This window comes from Sphaeramia orbicularis, chromosome 7, assembly GCF_902148855.1.
Source record: "Sphaeramia orbicularis chromosome 7, fSphaOr1.1, whole genome shotgun sequence".
Lineage (NCBI taxonomy): Eukaryota > Metazoa > Chordata > Actinopteri > Kurtiformes > Apogonidae > Sphaeramia > Sphaeramia orbicularis.
The window spans coordinates 26,604,238-26,626,148 of record NC_043963.1 but is presented as its reverse complement, the minus strand read 5'-3'; the positions used below and the strand labels follow the sequence as shown (position 1 = coordinate 26,626,148).

Here is a 21,911-nt window from a genome sequence, read left to right as displayed (position 1 = left end):
ACGTCAGCATGTACAGGACGTTTTTTTTTTTTTTTTTTTTATTACAGCTAACACTCATAAAATATTTTCTGTATTTGTACAAATTCCAGAGTGAGGCAAGGGGAATATATTTCATTAATTTTTAATCACAGTTTAGTATGATGTGAGACTAATTAAGTCAGGGTAATTGCATTAGACACATAAGTGTTGCAAAAGGCATTTGTGTTGGATATGCCCATAATACCAAGTGTTTCCAACTTTACTTGATGTTTTCTTTAGGTTGAAGTCAAACACTGAATCCCACTACGGGGGCTTTTACCCTAGCACCTACTCAGCTCTATTTGTTTTTTGCTGTTTTCTATAACAATTGACCTCAGCATAAGTGGGGTCGACAGAGCAAATCAGCCGGAAACTCCTGTGACATCATTTGTATGTTACACAAACACATCAAAACAATGGAGGACATGGAGTTGCCCTCATGGTTCATCCAGTAACGTCACTCCCTGGCCTATCAGTGGTCTGCAGTCTGTGACATTTTCAGCTCGACTCAGCTCACCTGGAACCCTGGCCAAGTAGGTACTATCACTTAATAATGAAAAACCCTTAAAGCTGAGTAGGTGCAAGTGGAAAAGCCCCATAATACAACTGGAATTACAGTGATCTCTATTTTCTAACCAGAACTGTACACAGTATAGTCATTTGCATATGTAAACATAGATTATTAAACACAAAGGCATGCCTGAATTGTGTTCAGCAGTTAATTATTTATTATTTTTTAAAATATTTTCCACATACTACCTTTGGTTCACAGAACCAATTTTATATTTGTCTCAATGAAGTGATAAAGACAAAGCAAAATTCAATGTAATTGTACACAACTGACAAAATACTTTCCACAGGGTCTTTAACATTTGCATCACTTAGGAAGATTTCACAAAGACTCCTCTGCAATTCTTTGATGTGATTTGCATTAAAACAAGTGCAAATTCCAGTGAATTTACCACACAAGTGCAAATAATCCATTGAGGCAGAAACTACACAACATCATTTCAGGAAATGCATCTGCTCTTTAGTGGCAAATAGTTTTACCATGTCAGTCAATCCTGTAAATAGAGAGAAAACACACACTAAAGTGACTCATGCTTCACTCTGATTCTACACACTAGGTGGGAGGTTAAGATGTGGTATAAACCCAATCCTGGAGTGTAAAGGAAGTCTAGTGTAAACGCTTATGAGCAGATGAAACCCAGGACATCAGTTTATCATCAAAAAAGGGATGCTACTTTACACTGAGGAGAGGGAAGCAGGACAAACTGTACAGCTACATGTTTCATCCAGCATAGGACAACCAGTTTTTATCTTGATCCTCTAAAGTCATGCAAAACAAATTTACAAGCTGAGAGAAAGTCACATCTGTATGTGAACATGATGGTAACATATCTTAACACAGAGGGATTACAGATGTGTTTGAGTACAAATTCAACTGGTGGTGGAACTGTAAAAACTGATAAATAAACTAAACTGTATTGACTCATCCTAGAAAATTAGAATACTGTATCAAAAATGTGTAGTGTAACACTTGGTAGCCATGTTTTTTGGTTAAACCTACATTGTTTTCCTATTGCTTTTACATTTTACATTCCACAATAAGAATGCAAATCTGTCATTCATAGCTTTGAAGGCAACCAAAGATGAAAGAAAAAAAAGTAACACTCAAATCAAACCACTAGAGGTCTCCTATGAACACTGAAATGATGTGTGCGTTTGACAGGACAGCCGATTTCTGTGGCTGTAACATATTTTACTTTAACAGTGAATTGCTGTACTGCTAAAGGCAAAAGGCTACAGGACCTCCGATTAAAAACATAACATTTTATAAATAACATGTGACAATAAAATCCTGACTTCCCTATAAGCATTTCCAAAGAAGGGGATATGTTATATGGAATGTGATGAGCAAATCTATGTTTGAACCCATGCATATACTCAATTTATGCATGTATACAAAATATCAAAATGACAAATTTTAACTGCTATGTGGTCAAATAGACAAAATCTTTTTTTTTCAGTGAATCTAGTAATAAATAGTGTGTGAGCAAGCAACACAGTACGAGTACCACAGCTTTGTAAAATGTGACTTTGATTGATATGGCTTCAGTATATTTTAAAGAACATGCATAAACAAATGAAAATAAATAAAATTAATGTATATTCATGATGTTGAACAACTACAGAGGTAATACTATTAGGCTAGTCTCACTGTTTTCCTGACTTTATTCTTTCTAAAAAAAGGTTTTTGAAGATAATCCAAGTAACTGGTATAATAAATCAAACCTCTTTACCAGGGCAAAAAGACCAACCTAGTTACAATACTGAAGCCACTGTACAACCTGGTCTGCTCTGCTGAGACACCGAACTCAAAAGGTGAAAAGGTGTGTCGCAGGAGGGCATTCACCCACAGAGCAGACTGTTTCATTGATTCACAGTACAAAAGAATATTAACAAACATGTCACAACTCAAAGAAAAATAATACTGGGGAATGAAACAACTCGCTTTTAAAGAGCGGTGAGAACTTGAGTGTGTAACAGTGCCATCCTGGAGATGAAGCCACAAAGGTGGACACTTGAGATGCATCTGTCGCTCTGTATAAGCAGCAGAGTTCTGCTTTGTAAAGAAAAAGTGCATCGTTTTCCCTACTGTTCACAACACAGCATCAACAAGTACCTAACACTAACAGCTACTAATATATTCAGAAATGAATGGAAGTAATCCATATTGCTCAATCTTTTCATCTTCATGTCCGTATGTTTGTAAAAGTCTGCTCACAGATGGTGAATGATCATAGGTTGTGTTTTGTAGAAGGAGCAAAATGATGTACCTGCAGTTCTCTGGCAGTGTCAGTGCATGTGAAAAGAAGTTTTTGGCATGTACAACTTAACATTAATGTGACACAACATATTAACTGGAGAGACTTAAAGCTTGACATTTACCCATGCATGCTGAACACTGAAACCACACAATGAGTTTACCTCTACACTGATTTGGATGAAGTCACTGTTTTTAGTACAGCAGTGAGCCATATCTAGACTGCTGGATAAACATAGTACCTGTAATGTACCTAAACTTAGTTCACAGGGCTCATCTTTTAATAAGTGTTAAAGGAGCTCTTTTGGAATCTTATGAATAACGTGATAGTGTAGGTTTGAAGTAATCCAAACTATGCTGACATCTGGTTATGTCTTCTTTCCTAATATGTCCAAAGTACCGGCATGCTTGAAGTGATTCATACTGGTTCCTCACATTCACCCTGATCCGTTCCAACACTGTTTTCCGAAGGAGCAGCTTTGTGTTCAGGGGTCAGAGACCGAGTATCTCACATGGTAAACATGGGGTCGTACTTCTTGACCTCCAGTAAGAGGCGGTCTCGCTCACTGAGGGCCTGGGTGAGGGCAGCCTGGGCATCGGAGAGCTGGGTTTCCAGGGTTTGTCTCTGTAACAGCAGGTTTGATAGATGGGTTACTTTCAGCTACAGCTCAGCTTATACTCTTTGGCGTGTAGCTACTACAACAGGTGGATGGATATCAGATTCTGACGGACTGCAACAGATGTAATTACAATACCATTACACCACCCTTTGCACTTAAACACTTCTCTGCTTTATCAATCTTTGACCTGACAACAAACAAGACACCATATTCAAGCTGTGATTAACACAGCAGGTTATATATCCTTATCTAAGGAATGAAAATGTAAATAAACACAAATATGACAGACCTATGAGATATTCACAGCCGCTACGTTAGTATTTCACACTGGTTATTACAACTAAAAAGAGGTCCCTTTGTTCGCTGGTACAGGCAGTGTCACGGCTATCTCCGAGGTCATTTCACATTTAGACCTCAGCTCTATTATGCAACCTTTTTTTTTTTTTTTTTTAACCACTGGCTGGAGTTTTCCTAAGAAAAATACTTACTACAAAAAAGTGATGAAGAACTATTTAAGAAATATGGCTACAGTACTGAGTAGACACATTAATCTGATATATAAACATTGTGTATTATACAGTGAAGTTACCCTTACTTCACTCTGCAGTGGTACACAACCGTTCATCTTGTCCAAAGAAACCACAGGAACATCTGCTGAGGCTTTTGAGTCTGGACCTTCAGCTGCAAACAAAACAGAAACAGACAAGATCACTTTCTATTCACACTTCTGTAAAGCTGATGCAGTCTGTATTTGACTATTTGTTGTTTCACGGTTCATGTACCTGCTGAAATTTTTTAATAAAGCCACAAATCTGTAATGATTAATGATATTATAATTCAGGTAAAACAAGCACCTTTGAGCCTCAAGATGCCATCGTCACCACGTTCAAGAAGCAGCTGATCTACAATGAAAGTGGCTGGGACAGGCTGAGGGGCTGTAGGGTAAATTCTAGGGCCGTCATCCTGAAAGAAATAAATTGTTTCAAGTCAATAAACTTAGATTCCCATCTATAGTTTACATATTAAGTATAGATAAAATAATGATCATATGTAAATAACTAAGTAATAGCATATTTTCATTAGCAAATATTTCCACCAGCACACAACGGATTTTTATCCTCTCTTGATAAAATCATCAACTCACCTTTATCGTGACTTTGACGTTGCTCATGTGTAACTTCATTGGCTGACTGTCAACAGCAAATTCATCTTCCAGAAAGGGCCCAATGTTGGCCACAGTGGAGGCTAACAGCTCTGCATGGCAGTCTCTCACCCTCATATCCATGAAGCCCACAGACTCATCAGTGTGTTGGGCTGCAGATGGACCCATTTCTGCTCGCATGCTCACAGCTGCAGAGTTTCCCTGCCTGTTCTGTTTCTGCACTGCTCCACCTGGAGCTACAGAAATGAACATCAAGACACCACTGTAAACCACCAGGGCATTGCAGAGAAACTGTTTACTACAGCCATTCTTTCTGTAAAATTATCTTTGGTCTTTGAAGTCAAAATGCAATAACTGTCAGGTATTCTCATCTGTGATACTTTTACATGTGTATTTTATATAAAGACAAAATATCAATCAGTCACAACATCTGGATGACATATGATGCCTGAAAAGAAAACTCAGCTAAGCTTCCTAATGCTAAGCATATTCACAATATAACAAATACAAGCTCTTCTAAAACATGAATAGAGGCCAGTTTCCTATAAAAAAATGTAACCTCCACACACCACTAATAGGCAAATGGAAAGGGAAAGTCATAAGGGTTGAATCACTTCTTAGCTGCTATCAAGCAGTTTTTCATGCGAATGTTGACAAAGACTGAATGCAGCAACAACTATCCATTTACCTTGTACAAGACCAGCCAGGATGTCAGAAACCCGGATATTACCCATTTGCAAAGGGATCAGATTTTGAGCTTCTGCTGCAACAACTTGGTCTTCTCCTTTTACCTCCATGGTACAGGCCATCCCACTCATCATAAGTAAGAAGACTGAGGACTGTAACAACACATCACCTTAAAGTTACATTTAAAATATGATTGTCTTATAATATGTTAAACATTATACACAAACTGACCTAAAAAGAAACAAAAAAATCCCAAACTGTAATATTTCTTTGGACCGCCTTTAGCTGTGAGTACGCCATGACATTGATAAGCTCTGAGAGTCAGAACATTTACTGCTCAATGAACCCTGGCATTGTCATCTTAGAACATGCCCATCAGGGAAGAAAAATCTGTTGATGGTAAAAACCTCACTGATAAGTGTTTTTTTAAGACTACACAGCTATTTTGTCCCCATCCCTGAACTTTTCTACACATTGTCCATTTCGAACTACTCTTATCTTTATCATTAAGCATAGCTGTGCTTTCTAAAATTGATCTTTTATAATATGAACATTTCAGTGATCTTTGATCACAATGATTTAAGATTTTTTTTTTCTGACAGTATTTCTTCCTCAAAGGCCATGGTTCACCACTGTCCTTCCAGGCTTTAATAATGTGTTAGACAGTTTTTTAGTAGTTTCAGCAATCTACTTATTTTTCTTTATTTGTTGTAGATAAACTGCACCAAGCCCTTCTGAAACAGTTACATTTTTTTCATGACCACGGGATATGTCCTCTGACATGGTAGTTTAAGGAATGTGAAGGTATTCACTGCATCAGTTACAGTTAGATGACTGGGTTATGGTTAGATAATGTTATGTTATACATGCCGAAACCTTGCTGCCAGCTGAAATATATTAGTCAGTGCAGTTACTGGATAGTTGGATAGGATAGTTCCTGCCTTTTGCTTTTTTGGGCCAGGATGTATATACTACAAGAAAAAGATAAGGTAGCAACTGTATTTCTATTAAGGTATCACTTTTGCTGATATAGCTTCATCCCGCTCCTTTTCAAATGTTTTCCTTTCTTTTTAGAAAATCTTTTTGTGGTTTGGTTTTAACGTTATATTCAAAATAAATAAACAAACAAACAAACAAACAATACGTGGAGAAAAACTTCATTTTTAAACACTTTTACTGCATATATCTTTATGAGAAATGAGATATTTACCATATCCTGAGAAACATCCTCAATACTCTGAGACAGGGAGCTGCTGAGGTCAGCTGATGAACCTCCCTCCGTCCCCGGGGCTGGACTGCCTCTACTGCCCACAGTGAGCGGAGTGTTGTTTGGACGCATGGACTCCACGCCTGACTCTGATAAATACGACACAGTGTTAGAAGTGTGAAACTGAAAGAACTTCATTAATTTAGAGTCAGTATTTTAAGCACCTGAGTCCATGAGAACAACAAAATTGTCGCTGGTGTCACTATCCACAGAGAGATTTTCATCAGGCAGGCTGCCATCCAAGATAGCACTATCAAAGGAATGCTGGGAAGGTGACTGCTTCATGGATTGGTGACGCAGGCTGGCAGCCAGAGAGGGGGAGGACTCTTCTGACCGCTGGACCTGTTCCCTGTACACACACACATACACACACACACATAAACACACAAAGTGTTATCAAGAGACAGCAAGTAACAGCATGTGGTGCACAGTATGGACGCCAGACACTAACCCTATTATGTTGCCAACAGCACAGCAGGAGAGATTTAACACTTACTTAGCTGGACTGAACAATTTGCTCATCCCTGAGCCACGACTCAGCATACTGAAAGCATCTTTTGTTATAGAAAACGCCCCTTTGGTCAGGTCCAGTGAGGCACTAATGGCATCTTTGGTCACATCCTTGGTGACATTAATGGCGCTTGACAGTTCTCCCTCCAAGCTAAAGGTGGATGGTTCTCGAGAGAGGACAGGAGACTGTCCGGGTGAGAGCGGGGGCGAGAGAACGGGAGTGTCCACCTGCGTTGTCAGCCCACCGTCCTCCACCACATCCTCCACCGCTTCACATGCCTCCTCCACCAACCCATCTTGATCATCCTGATCCTGGTCATACTCAGTGCCACCCGTGTTAATGGATGAGATGCCGTTTTCTAAGCCGCTGTCCTCCAATACGCCATCAGTAGCATGATGAGTTGGAGAGATGTCAGAGTCTGTCATGCTTGGGCTGTCTGTCTCTGGAGTGTGGGGGACTTCTTCCTCTGGTTCTGTGCAGACTGGAGGCAACAGGAGTCCCAGTTCAGCTGAATCTAACAGCAGGGCCAAACACGCCGTGGCAAGATTAGTTTTGTGGTCTTGAACCTTCTTAACCTCCCGTGTATCCCGTCCCAACTCTGCGACCAAGCGGGCCATGGCATCTTTCATCCTCAGCAGAGCGACGTATTGATAATGGTTTAGCCACATCTTCAGTGGAGTGATGGCATGGGCTAGAATGTGAACAGAGGCAAGGGTCCCCTCCTCCTGGGTGGGTTCCTGCTCCAAAGAGGACTGGTGTGTTCTGTTAGAACTACAGGGGGACGATGGTGATCCACAATTAAAGGCGGAAGGCTGGCACATCCACACAGACATAGCAAAGGGTTCAATAAAGGGCTGGGTCCTGCCTTTAGGGAATCTGCGGGCTCCATCAAACCCTAGTGTAACACGGGACAAACTGAGAGACCAGACATCCTGAGACCTCAGCTGCTTTTTACCCAAAGGCAGGGGCTCCGTCTCTTGAGAGTACTGGAGGAAGATGGAGGGAAGTGGGTGAAAGGCACTCTGGTCTCTTGGGTAAGGGCAGGGTGGTCTGGACTGAAAGAAACGGCAGGAGGAGAAGTTGTTATAGGTGCTGTTGAGGTCAGCTCTGGTGGCATGAGGACAGTGCCGGGTGTTACTCAGAACCATTTGAGGAACAGTAATGGAGAGGGACTGTGGACGCTCCGGATGGTCCAAAATAGAAGAATCTAAAGGAATTATCAACTGTAGAAGGAAAGAAAATAACAAGTGTGAAACTTCAGGCTTTCTTTGATATTCATGTACTTATTTAACATTTGTAAAGAAATGTATTTCTCTTGCAAGACAAAGTGATTTCCTTTCAAATACTATACAAGGACCTAAAAAGAAACAGCTGATATGTAACAAAAAAATTGTCTCCATTAACCTTAAGTTGGGATGCATCCATACGGATATCTACGTGCTCCTCTGCCTTGCTGCTGTCTTGCAAATGATAGAAAGCTTTTACTTGATCCAGGGTATGTAACAGGCCCCTCGAAAACAGATTGATCCACAGCACACTGGCTGGGTCCACACACAGCTGGAGGCTGTTCATCTGGGCATACAAGTTTGACGTGGGCACTGAAACAAACAAAAAAGGTCAGAGATGAGGTCAAAGGAAACAGTTTGTGTATGAAATAAAATAAGAGAAACAAAAAACATTTCACTAACAGCTAATATGAATATTTACAAGTGAGCCAATAACTAACATCACCTTCACAAGTAATGAATGTAACTTAACAAGAGAGAACATATATCACGTGTATGATTGCTAGAATGTGATATGTAGTATGTCATTGAGGTGGAACCACATGTAAGTAAGACAGTATTGTAACTAAATTATTTTAAAATATTCAAGTGCAGTATGTGAGTGAAAACTGTTTTGGTTTGCTGTACACAACAACACACTAATATCAAATTTTACCACTCATTCTGAACCAGAGCAAAACTATAGGGTTAAAACTTGGTCTGGTACCTGATACACTGGGGTTGTCAGGAAAGTAGTATTCAGTAAACTGCAGATGGATTGCTGGTACGTTGTCTGGCAAATGTGCAGCTTTACGATTACAAGATATTAAAGACTGGGTCTTCTTGTTTTGACGGCCTCGTGTTGACACCTGAAAGTATAGGCAAAGAAGTTAGTACAGTAATTGAAACAATTCTATATGGGTGCTTCTAAGAAACTGGGTTCATTTTGGTACCTGGCACTTTAATAGCTTTTTAGACCCAATAAATAAAAGGTAAATTTAGACATATTTCCCCCCAGGATGTACCTAATGATGACCTCAGATACATGCAAAAAAATTATATTCTTGCTCTGAGCCATCCCAAAATTAATGAATTTTTAATAAAATATTGGAGAGAAAAATAGGACCAAAATTGGGGACATGAAAAGCTATCTAAGTGTCAGTGCATTTGATCTGGAAAACATCACTTGAAATGGCCTTATATACCACTATAAATAAAGACACTGTTATATTTGATGATTCTAGTGGTTTTTGTAATCCAGACGTGGGTTTTTCCATGAATCGGCAGTCTCATTCCAGATTTTGTGCTTAACCCATCATGTCCACTCACATTACATGCAGAACCTGCCAATTTAAACACAAATAAATCGCAAGTGATTTTGCAACAGCGGTCATTTTTGTGAAACATTCTGCCTTGTATAATTAGTTTGATTCCTAAAATGTACCTGTGAGAGAATAAAACATATTACAAAAATTGTAGCACATAATTTTTTGTGTCCGTTTTTGTGTTACACATGGATTTTTGTATAAAAAATAATATAAAAAAATAAAAATGTGTTTTATCTGTAAAATAGTTTCTCTTTTATCTCAGTAAATATTTATTTGTAAAATAGACCCAAAGTGCTTCCAAACTTGCTTCATAACATTAGTCTACATCTGGTTTGAACTTTTAGCCCCCGTTGTTAGGGACCAGTTTCATAGAAGCACCCATATATGAATGCATTTATTGATAATATGTTACACAAAACAGAAGTAAACCATCTGTGTGAATATGAATAACTTCCTGTCACAAGCTAAAGGTGGAGACCCAGACATGAGTAAAATTTCCTGTGTCTCCAGTACCGTTTCATGGGGAACTACATGTACACTGAACCTTAAATAATTCAGTGAATGTTTTGTTCTGAGATAAAAATGAAAATCTTTGAAGTGAAAATGCAGAGACAGCTGGAGAATGTAATGAGAAAAGGCAGGGGTTTTCCCTGTCACACATGAAGTGTACTGGAGCCATCACAGCGACATATGCAGAATCATGTGACTTCTACTGATGAAGTGAAGTGATATCAGGAATAATCTAACTCCTAGAGGTATCACTTTCCTCAAGGCCTGCGGTTTTCACCACATCAGTGATTTCACAGGTACATTTACCATAGTTTCCCAACAGGGCATTTTGTTTCACAGCATATATATGAGCAGCCATCTGATCAAACCTATCAGGCCGCTGGTATAAACAGGCTTTTGTTCTGTCTGTAGGGCAGATGTCCCCAGGCTGCTAATCTGTCACACACCTCTGTTTAGTTTAAATTAACTGAAAGTGATGAACATGCTGTAGCTCATGACACTAATACTGACCGGATAACCATGGGGCTGAGATTTTAATGCAGAAAGGCTTCTTCTTAAAAAAAAAAAGGATCACTCTGAATCTCTCTGAATACAGATCACTATTTTTTTTTTACGATGAATGATTTTGTGATTATGATTTGGTTTTTATCACTTCTGATGTTAGACTTACTTTACACAAACTGGTTATTCCACTTTCATGCCATGTTCTTTCAGGGCTTTTGTCACTGCCATGTAAATAGTCATGTCATGAATACAGTTGTGCTCATAAGTTTACATACCCTAATAGAATGTGCATGGGACAGTCTTGGATGTTCCAACATGACAATGACCCAAAACACAAGGCCAAGTCGACCTGTCATTGGCTACAGCAGAAAAAAGTGAAGGTGAAGGAGTGGCCATCTCAGTCTCCTGACCTCAGTATCATTGAGCCACTTTTGGGAGGTCTCAAACATGCAGTTCATGCAAGAAAACCCAAAATCTTTAAGGAACTGAAGGTGTTTTGCCAAGAATGGGCAGCTTTACTATCTGAGAAAATAAAGTGCCTCATCCACAACTACCACAAAAGACTTCAAGATGTCATTGATGTTAAAGGGGCCAATACAGAGGATTAAGAACTAGGGTATGGAAACTTTAGATCAGGGTCATTTGGATCGTTTCTGTTGTCAATATGATTTAAAAAGAGCAAACACATTTGTTTGATTATAAATGGCTTCACCCAACCACTAGCCATGAGTGAAAGAAAAGTTTTTGTGTGATCATTTATATTCTCTGAAAAATGGCCAAAGAATCACAAATTCTGATAGGGTATGTAAACTTATGAGCGTAACTGTATATTCTACTGTAGGGGGCTGATGATTATATCTGAAATGTAATTTTATGTGAAGTTTCTTTAAGACATTGGAACAGATGATATTACTGTCGTATCATTCTAATACTGGTAATGTTGCTTTTTGTAAACTCTTCACTGCAGTAAAACAGACTGTTAACCAGAGCGGCTTAAAAAATCCAAAGCGTGTGATGTTTCGTCTCTGCTATAATTAACAGAACTCAGCACCTTTCAGTGAAACTGCATGTTTGCTGCTACTGAGGAACTGAAACCTCTCATCCCTTTTACTGACGAGTGCAGCTTCTGTTAAGCAGGTAAATCGAATCAGCTGATGATGAAAGCTTGCCTGGTGAATGTCGACATCATCCATCCTGATCACCACACAGTTAGATCGCAGCCTCTTCAATGATGACCCAGGCGGAGCTGTGACAGAGTTCCTGCTGGATGTCTGCTCTTTGTCAGAGGACGTTAACTTGGGACTGGACTGTTTATCTAAAGTATGTGCACACAAATGAAAACACTGAGTCATGAGATACAATGGATGCTTTACAAGAACAGAATGTGCGTAACATGTATTCCAGATGCACAGAAATAGTCTGTGTATGTTTTATTAAATCCAATGTACACCTGACTACATCTAAACTGAATCACAACTTGGAAAGACAAAAGCTACTCAGACGTCTCCACACATATCTGTATGTACTGTTACCAGGACAGAGATAAAATCCCAAAAACAAAACAAATGTTCCCGTTTTAATCTGCATTCACACCTTGAACTGTCTTTGGAGGCGAGTCCTTGGTTGGTTGTGGAACCTCAGTGTGTGGCCCAGGGAACCCAGAAGCCTCTGCTCTTTTCTGGTACTCCTGCAGCAGTTTCCCTGCCCACTGGGCCTGTGCCTCCATGGCTCCACTGTGGCGCTCCCAATGTCGACATCCATCAGCTATAGAAAAAAAATTATTAAAAGGTATCTATATATCAGCTGTCATTCTACACATGAATACAATCAGAAGAAAAGCAGATCATCAAACTTAAATAAACCAATTATTTGTTGTTTTTGTGACTGTTACAAGGAAATTAACAGCGAGAGCTCATTTAAGAAGAGGACACAATATGTAATGGAAAGTTCCCTATGATTACACTGTAAAAAATGACTGTAGAATTAACACCAAAAAGTTGTAAAATTGCAACATAAAAAAAACTGTAAGTGACAATACGATGCAAAGTTGTTTATTTGAAAAGATTTTTGTGCTAACGAATAAATCAAATATAGCTGTAGTTTTTACAGGAAGAGTATGTGAACAAAACCAGATTTGTATGTAGAAATGATGTATTTCTATTGTTTTTAGGGGATAAAACTGTAAATTGAAAAACAATGCGGTGCCGTTTAAATTGCAAGACCATAATGTTGAAATAACGACCTATTTGCTTTTTCTTTTTTTTTTTTTTTAAAAAAGTTGTAAAAAAGTAAGCATTTAACAATTTAACATTTTAAACTTGTAAATTAATGGGTTGGTAGAGTTGGTAGAGCAGCTCGTCCAATAACCAAAGGGTTGGTTGTTCGAATCCTGGCTCCGACTGTCCATATGTCCAAGTGTCCATGGAAGACACTGAACACTAAATTGCTCCCAGTAGGACCTAGTGGCTTTGGAAAGTGCTTTGGACACCATGAAGGTGTAGAAAATGCGCTAAATAAGTGAAGTCCATTTACCATTTAAATCTACATGTTTAAAATGCTAAATCTACATGTTACTCTGTAAATATGTTTACAGTTGGATGTGTTTTTTACAGTATTGTTCTGGTAACCACAGCTGCCAGTTTTTTTCTGTAAAAACAACGGGACTTTTTTTACAGTGTAGGAAACATGAGCTGGGATTAGAACGTAATGAGACTGGTTAATTTTACCCTTCTCAGGATGTGCTGGCGCAATAGTATTTCAACACATACAGTTTTTGTATCTCTATTTATAACACAGTGAAAATAGTGAAATCAAAGCTATTTTCAGACCTAAATCAGCTCCAGAGGTGATTTTGCTATCCTGCATCGTACACTTGACCAGTGCCATTAGCCTGTGTGGAGCCATTACTCTGCTTGAATGGTAATCCGTCTAACATTTAGTCCTGAATGACTAATGTGGTTAGAGTGGAAGCTGTGTAGAGCCTCAGGGCAAATTTCAGTTAAATTATGGTCAGAGAAAGGACCAGTTGCTACACTTACCGGGTCTGTGGATAGGATAGTAGTCAAAGCCAAGCTTCTTAAAGGTTAACTGCATGGCACCCTGTAAGCCTGGTGGGGGAGGCTCATCTGTACAGTATCACATGATAGCAGTTCAAAACCAGCTGCAGAGGAATTATCCTTCAAACACTTAACAATACAGTGGATTTTAGAGATTATGCAGAATACAGCCTTAGCTTTACGCTTAAGTTGGAAACAAAACACAGACCGAGCACTACATGCTGCACACTTTTAGGCGAGCTGAAGTGTTTCTAACTTACCATCATCCACTGAAGAACTATCGTTGCATATGTGTAAGTCCAAGCGAGATATGAAGGTGTGATAAGAAGACTCTTTGACATCAAACTGGTCAAAGTATTGACTAGCATTGCTGGGACTACTGGTTGGAGCAGGTGTGGACTCTGTCCAGAGAGTGTGAAGCCCAGGAGAAGGAGGAGCAGTCTATGACACACATTCAACAAAAAGGACAACATCTTTACCTTTTAAGGATCTTTCAACACAAATCATATAGATAGTGTACACCACAATAAAACCAACCTGAATGAAACCCATATTTAGAAAATATTTTGTTAAATATTATTAAGAGTCACTTGATGTAAATATTACTATTTAACTGTTCACCAGCATTTTACCACATAACTGTGATTAAAACATCAATAAGCAGCACCTGCATGGATTCAGCAGTCATGCTTTTCCTCTGTTGCGCAGACTTCTCCATGGCCTCGCTGAGAGATTTGGCATAATGGATGATGGCTTTGAGCTGAGAATCCGTCAGCACCCACAACAGATCATCCAGAATGAAGAACAGTTTGGATGCCAGCACGTTACAGTCCTTTATCTAAACAGAACACAGAGACAATTAAAGGCTTGCGATAACACAATGCCTTTTAAATGAGTTCCCATTTGTAGTCTTCAGCTACTTAACAACAAATTAAGTACAATAAAATGCTTTAGAAGACAGGCTTACTCTGCGCTTCAGTGCTATTCGAATGCGTCCCTGGTTGGTGATTAGACGTAATGGTGTATTCCCAAGGTCCTGATCATCACTCTCAATGGCATCAGCCTCGATTCGTAAACTCTGCCAGTTTATTTCTTTGAATGTCAACACCTGAGTATCATAACAAGTGCAATAAATAAACCATTACAGGATCGATGATTAAACACAAAGACAAATCCACTAGGCAGACAAATGTTTTACAATCTTTTGTAATGGAAGAATCTCCTAATAGTGGGTGATGGCTAATATTCGGCTTGACCACTGGAATTACTGATTTTGAGGGAAAATATTAGTTTACTGCTAGATTGATTTTCATTTCCAGAAGTATTGATCTGAGCTTGACATTAAGTTCAACAGTTGTCCAGTTTCTGGTAAAGTCAAAGAAATTTTTCTGGCAATGTTTATCAGGATGAAGAGGGGAACAGCATCGTTTGATTACTTGTCCATCACCTTTTTCCTGCTCCAAACTCTCATTCATTCATTCAAGCTTTATTAAGGACACAAAAACTAGGTCCATAGGATAAGATAAAAAAACATACACAATAAAAAGAAAAGAAATAGCATAAATCCATTTGTTGCTTACACATAAAGGCTTGATCGCCAGTGAGACCACATTTTAGATGTAAACCTTACACAACTAATCTTGGAACAGACCAGGGTTGTACAATTGGGTTTGATAATTTTGTAACTCTGCACATGAATGAATAAATAAAATGCCGTATACCAGCCGCACAGCATCACACCGCTATCCACAAACATCTGACTGGCACTATAATGTTTTGGAACCCTCAACAATATCCTCATCGAGTCATTATAAGCAACCACCAGTTTGTGCCTGGATCTCATTATTGGGTCAGCCTCTAAAAAGTGACTACTTTTTCCTCTGAGATCAACACATCCTGTTCTTGCACTTTCATGACAGGTGACCAATACAATTTTTGAGATATAAAGAAGAAGAAAATGCAACATAATTTCTAAGGGAATATTATATCCATATCCCTTAGGAAGATCCCAATGAAAGAGGTTGTCAATATGAAAATGGAGCCCCAAAAATGATCTGAATATCTTGGCCATATTTTTACCTCTCCTCTCTTTGGGTCAGTGATACGGGTATATCGGAGGTCACTGCGCTGCCATTTGGGGTTCAGGCTGTTCCCTTGTAGCTGCCAGAGCTCGAAGGATGCATGAAAGGCACGAGCTTGTACCTTGATGGTGATGGAGTTGATTCTAACAGACATACCTTCCACCACTTTCTCAGCAAAGCCATACTCACTGTAAAAACAAATATTGATCATGTACACAGAATGTAAGGCAGAGTATTTAAGATCAGGTTCAACAACAGGTAAACTACTAGTTTTGTTCATATTTACCTCTGGCCTGCTGTAATTGCTATAGGAGAGGGTCCGTTAGGTGGGCGTGGCTCTTCACATGTCCTCATTTCTACTTCCACCTTATCCAGGAACTGCACAAAACAAGAAACCGCAAAATTCTAAATACAACCAAGTTTGTGTAAAGAGTGAAAATGCCTAAATTTACTAATGATAACAGAAAAGAGAAGAGTATCAGGGCAACTAAACATTACAAAACAGTGGAAACCACAGCTGAAGTCATGCCAAAGATATTTTCATTTTAAAGCAGAGGAACAAGCATTGAGAAACCGGCAAGAACTCCAGAGAAGGATGCAAAGAAAATTCTTACCAAGCAGATGGGACTCGTTTTCAACTTCGTCCATTGTATCTGAAAAAAAAAAAAAAAAAAGTAAAAAGGACAGCAACATCAGCACAGTAAATCAAAACCACTTCTAGCAGCATTCTGCCCTGTTTATCGCACACAAGGCAAAAAAGACAAGCTCTCACAACACGCACAAGGGTTAAGAGAACCCTTGCATTACTGCTGTGAAAAAGGAAAAAGAAAGAAGAAAACTAAAAGTGCAGAGGTCAGAGAGTAAATACATTTAACACTGTAAAGGACATTAAAGGTCTATTTTCTTGGTATTGCCTCTAAGTCTTGGCTGCATTATGAATTTAATGAAGCATTGAAGAGATTTAAGGTCAACTAACTTACTAAAAAAATACAGATTAATTGATTTTCTTATTTCACAACTATTATTCCATCACTATTACTTTTCCATTTTCACATTTTCATGCAAAGAACATTGCATTGTTTTAGAGCTATGATAAATGGAGGGTGAGTACAAAAATGTTTTGGAACATTTTCTGAGGGAATTCTTTGAGTATGTGTCCATATTTGTGGAAAAAAAAAACAACCCTAACTGTAAAAATTCTACAGGTCTACTAGGAATGTGAACATCTATAAAGCCCTAGTATCAACAATCAGCTTCCTGTAAATATTGTGTTAACATTCAAAGATGGCCTGACTGTAACACATAAGAACAAAACAGGTAACAGCACTGACTCAAACTTTAAAAAATACTATCCTCAAGACAATGTACACGACAGTAACTGCTAAGAATACTGCACTGATGTCAAGAACAATGTAAAACTATTCAATAAGTAATTGATTTTCACTGTCACTGGTACAGTTTCATAAGAGGTGATCCACAGAACATGACTAGAACTTCAAAAAACTTTATTTTACTTCCAAAATGCAATCAATGACCTGGCAAGAAAAAAGTGGGTTGGTCTTAGTGGAGAAATATTTTTGACATTGCCGCAGGCATCTAAAAAAAGAGAAAGTGGATCCACAAACACACTAAAATAAGCGTCAGCAGCACTTGCCAAAAAAGTTTTCTCTCAAGAGTCAGCAGTCATTGTGTTACTGATGGTAACACCAATGACCACAATGTGTACAGAAATTCTGCACCATTTCAGTCCTCAATATGAAGAAAAGATAAACTTTAGGAATGGACATAAAAACATATGCAATACATTTAGAATATTACTGATATAACCTATGTGTGAAAATACAATTTTAATGCGGTAGGCTAATATAATGATGTACCCCAGTTTTGAAAATGTGTGCACTTTCCTTGAAGCCAAACACAGAGGACAGAACACTTAGGTTAATTTTGTCTTACTTTAATACTATTTAACTATTCCTTTTTTCTGACAAACCATAAGACAAAAGACTTTTGTTTTACCTTTACATGTTTTGATTCTACTGCAGATGGCAGTCGAAACACGTAAAGGTAAAATAAAACTCTTACACCACATGCTTTGTCTGAAAAAAGGAACAGTTAAACAGGAGACTGAATTAAATTATCTGGTTAAATGTACAAACTCTTTAGTGCAATAATTGTAAACTGAGGTTTTAGAAAACATACACCAGCCAAACAGACAGCTCAATGTACAGAACACCTGCCAGTATATCTCTTGGGATCACTCTAGCCTCTGGCATTTTCTGTTCCCCTGAATTATGTCTTTTCTCGTTATTACATACAACCAGAAATGGTCTGAAGGCTCATGGTGTTCTCAGCAGTGCCTGCAAAACTTATCTCTGTGGGACTGTCGCTGCTCATTTCCTCTGGGACGCTACACACTCTGAATATTAAAAACTCAGCCCTTTGACATTAATACATAGAATATTGTTCTGTAGCTTGTAAATGAAAAACAAAAATGACATGAATGATGATTCCGACTTTTTGTTCTTTTAGAAAACAGGTAAACGGCTTGGCCTTTCAGAACAGCTTTACAATCTGGTTTGACAAGTCGGTGACATACCCTAATGGCAGCTTTGTTGCAATAGACCCGGGTGACAGCCAGCCATGTAGGCAGGTCCAGCATGTTCTGCAGAACCTCTTCATCCAGCTCAAGGTTGGACAGATGTCCTTCCCCTTTCAGGGTGCTCAGGTTAATCTTGTCGGGGGACAGGTTCTTGGTAAACCTAAGAGTAAATGACATTAAAGATTAATATAATGTTTTATTGTAAAAAACAAACAAACAAACAAAAAAAAAACATTGGATGTATTCAAGTACCCTTCATCTGATGTTCAAGAGAGTACATGTCTCTGGTCATCTGAGAGGCATATTATGCAGCTTGGCCAAGATTTTTTTTGCAAGTGGTGCAAGTGAGTGAGTCATCGCAAAAAACACAGAGGTCTCTTTGGTACATTTGGGCAGCTGGCTGTATTCCCTTTTAGTTTAACTTTTCTGAGGGTGCTCCATTAGCCAGGAATAGTCTACCAGCCAATATGAGGTAAAAATACAATAGATGAATAAAACCCACTCAAGTATTTTAACTTTATTTACATTACATGACTGAACATGTCTGATGAATTCATTTGACATTTCAGTCATTAACCTCACCAAGACTCCAAGCTGTAGAGTAAAGGTCAAGCTACAAAGTGTGGCTTATAATCAGACATGTCTCAAAACCTTTTGCTCAAATGCCATGCTATTCTAAAAAAAACCTGCTAGTAAAAGCTTAAACTTCTCTTGCACACTGAACAACAGATCAACAGCTCCACACCTTTGGAATTAAAAAAAAATCTGGGTGGTGGCATTCGTGATTCATGAATGCTGAAGTTCATGTCAGCAGTTCATTAGACCTTTAATGTGTCTGTCCAACATTTTAGTTAACTACCCTCTCAACAGGAAAGTAGGAATAAATAAAAAAAATCTGATCTGGAAGAGGTGATTGTAAATACATCACTAGAGCCAATAGTGGTGCTGTGGTTTATTAAACTAGCAATAGAGGCTAAATGCAAAGATTAGAGTGGGTCAAAGACGACAGAAATTCCAGGGCCCAAGACAAGAAAGAAGTCATTGTGCAAACGCGACAAGAAACCCTAGTGTTTGGTTTTACATTGAAATATTACAGCACTACAGTATTCTGAGACAACTGACACAGAAGGAGCACCTTGATCAGGACCATTTAAAACCAACAATCACTGAGTGTTGGTTCATTGGTGTTTGAGGCTATGCTATGGGCTACACCACTCATGTTTATATGACTATCTAGATCTTAGTGCATCTTATCTGATGACTCAGAAGCAAAGACACTTTGAAAACGAATAACAGCTTGACAAAAAGCCTCTTATCTAACAAACAGCTCTTACTGAGACAAATGTCAGTTGTAACTTTTAAGTATTCCCTTTATCTCTTCTGCAATCCAGAAGGCAGCAGTGACAAACTGAGAGCAATTATAAATATAAAGCTCTATGTTTTCTGAGCAGAAGGGTTAAAGCATGGTAGTGGAGGCAACTCTGTGGAAAGTGATGATCACTCAATATGAAAAAAAAAATAAAATAAAATCAGTATTTTAATATATATAGGTAATAACTGGTTCTGAGAATGACTGTGATTGGATTTAGGTCAGACAGTGGTGCTGACTATTGTGACAGTACACATCAACTACCATACACACACAATGTAAAAACAGTCATCAGTAGTATTTTAATAAAAATACTCAACACATAACTGTCACAAAATCAAAAGCAGATAGATAGATAGATAGATAGATAGATAGATAGATAGATAGATAGATAGATAGATAGATAGATAGAGAATGTGGCGTTCACTTAACATGTTCTATCGTCGTTTAGGTCGCTGACTTGCTGCGTTCACTGTCCCTGTCAAGTCGTCGTTACACTCAACTGTCCTATCGTGTTAAGCTAAATGGTAACCTCTATGACAGTAACTCCATGCAGATAACCAACGCGTACATTAAAGGCTCCACAGTGGTATCCATCAACCAACTGGGCTAACAAGCTAACACAAAGCCACAGGAGACCCTTACCTTGACAAATGTTTCAGAATTTGCTTTTTGATAATTCCAGCCATGCCTGCTTACGTCTGTGTCGATCGGCTTCCCCCGTTAAATAAACAAACACTACCTTGAAGGTATATCTATACTGTACACAGCAGTAGCGCTGTGCATCTTGTTAGCCGCTGCTGGCACGGCACAGCACAGCACAGCACAGCACAGTACAGTCTAGCTGCTACCCCGCTAAACACCGGACAGCGGCTGACCCCCCTTCACTAGTCAACGGAGGAAAACAGCGGCTCTGGATGACTCAATGGCGCCATCTGCTGGATGTTGACGGACACACGGTGCGGATAATCCCACCAATCACAGCTCAGTATGTTATTTAAATCATCTGAAGTCATCACTGTAAAACTATCACTGTGTGAACCCAGACTAGGATCACACCCCCTGCGAATAACTGCACTGTCTTTTACTATATTTTGTATATGGTCTGTTGCCTGTACTGTTTGTTTGTATTATTGTGGTTAAAAAAAGGATCCTAGACCATGTTTGGACCCTTTAGAGCAGGAGTGACAAACTCCTTTTACTTCAGGGGCCACATGCAGCCCAAACTGATCTCAAGTAGGTCGAACCAGTAAAAAAAAAACAAAAAAAAAGCATAATTAGCTGTGAATAATGATAACTCCAAGCATTTGTTTTTGTTTCAGTATATAAAAAAGTAAAATTTCATTATGAGCATAGTTTACAATTACACACTATCCTTTCATAACCTGAATTTTCTGAAGAATAATCTTGTGCCTCATCATTTCATCATTTATGTGCATTACAACTCACAGAACACAGTGGCTCTACAGAGGCACAAAACATTTAGTAACAGGCATAACATTTTTAAATTTGCGCTTAATTTTCTTGTGAAATGTCAGATTGTTCATAGGTTAAGGATAGTTTGTAAATGTAAACATTTTCATGATAGAATTTTCTCACTAAAACAAAAGAAAAGAAAAATAGGACTTGTCATTATTTATAGGTTTTTATTCTATCACTGGACCAGTATGTCTGGCCCAGTGGAGATCAAATTAGGGTGTATGTGGCCCCTGATTTCTGTTGACTGTTACTGTCTTCAAGGTTATTTTAGCACTTTACACATTCATCCAACAGGCTTTAGAGTCTACTACACCCTCCTCTCAGAAAGAAAAACCATGATATGGCATATGAAATTCATAAATCTGTTTATGAATTTCTTTATGCTTTAATAATTGTATGACCACCAAAAAAAAACAAAACAAAACACCAAATTGTATGAACACCAAAAGGGGAATATGTTACATATTTATTATCTAATAAACGTATTAGATAATAAATATGTAACATATTCCCCTTTTGGTAAGCATGTTGTAAATAATAATGATGATAATGTATGGTATAGTAACATCAGTATTATAGTGATATATTCCACTTGAGCATATTAAAAAACAAGAAAACTAAATTCTCT

The 21,911-nt window shown here is 38.5% G+C and overlaps 1 protein-coding gene across 1 annotated transcript; it reads right to left on the bottom strand.

Annotated features, from left to right (window-relative positions):
- Positions 1-723: 723 nt before the first annotated feature.
- On the bottom strand, positions 724-20,680 carry bltp3a (bridge-like lipid transfer protein family member 3A). Its single transcript, XM_030138601.1, has 21 exons — positions 20,450-20,680; positions 18,433-18,595; positions 16,451-16,489; positions 16,123-16,214; positions 15,835-16,024; positions 14,723-14,863; positions 14,423-14,593; positions 14,016-14,196; positions 13,738-13,824; positions 12,293-12,463; positions 11,869-12,014; positions 9,085-9,226; positions 8,497-8,690; positions 7,078-8,315; positions 6,746-6,930; positions 6,525-6,670; positions 5,316-5,466; positions 4,610-4,863; positions 4,320-4,428; positions 4,061-4,146; positions 724-3,470 (listed from the first exon to the last, which is right to left on the bottom strand). The coding sequence occupies exons 1-21, from the start codon at positions 20,491-20,493 to the stop codon at positions 3,354-3,356; spliced, it is 4,047 nt and encodes a 1,348-aa protein (XP_029994461.1). The 5' UTR covers positions 20,494-20,680; the 3' UTR covers positions 724-3,353.
- Between the last annotated feature and the right edge of the window lie 1,231 nt (positions 20,681-21,911).

Excerpts from the sequence above, each read along its gene's own strand:
- bltp3a (XM_030138601.1), bottom strand. The coding sequence starts at position 20,493 with ATGGCTGGAATTATCAAAAAGCAAATTCTGAAACATTTGTCAAG. Across the intron at positions 16,215-16,450 it reads AAACGAGTCCCATCTGCTTG|TTCCTGGATAAGGTGGAAGT; the intron begins GTAAGAATTTTC and ends TGTTTTGTGCAG. Across the intron at positions 4,864-5,315 it reads CCTGGCTGGTCTTGTACAAG|CTCCAGGTGGAGCAGTGCAG; the intron begins GTAAATGGATAG and ends TCATTTCTGTAG.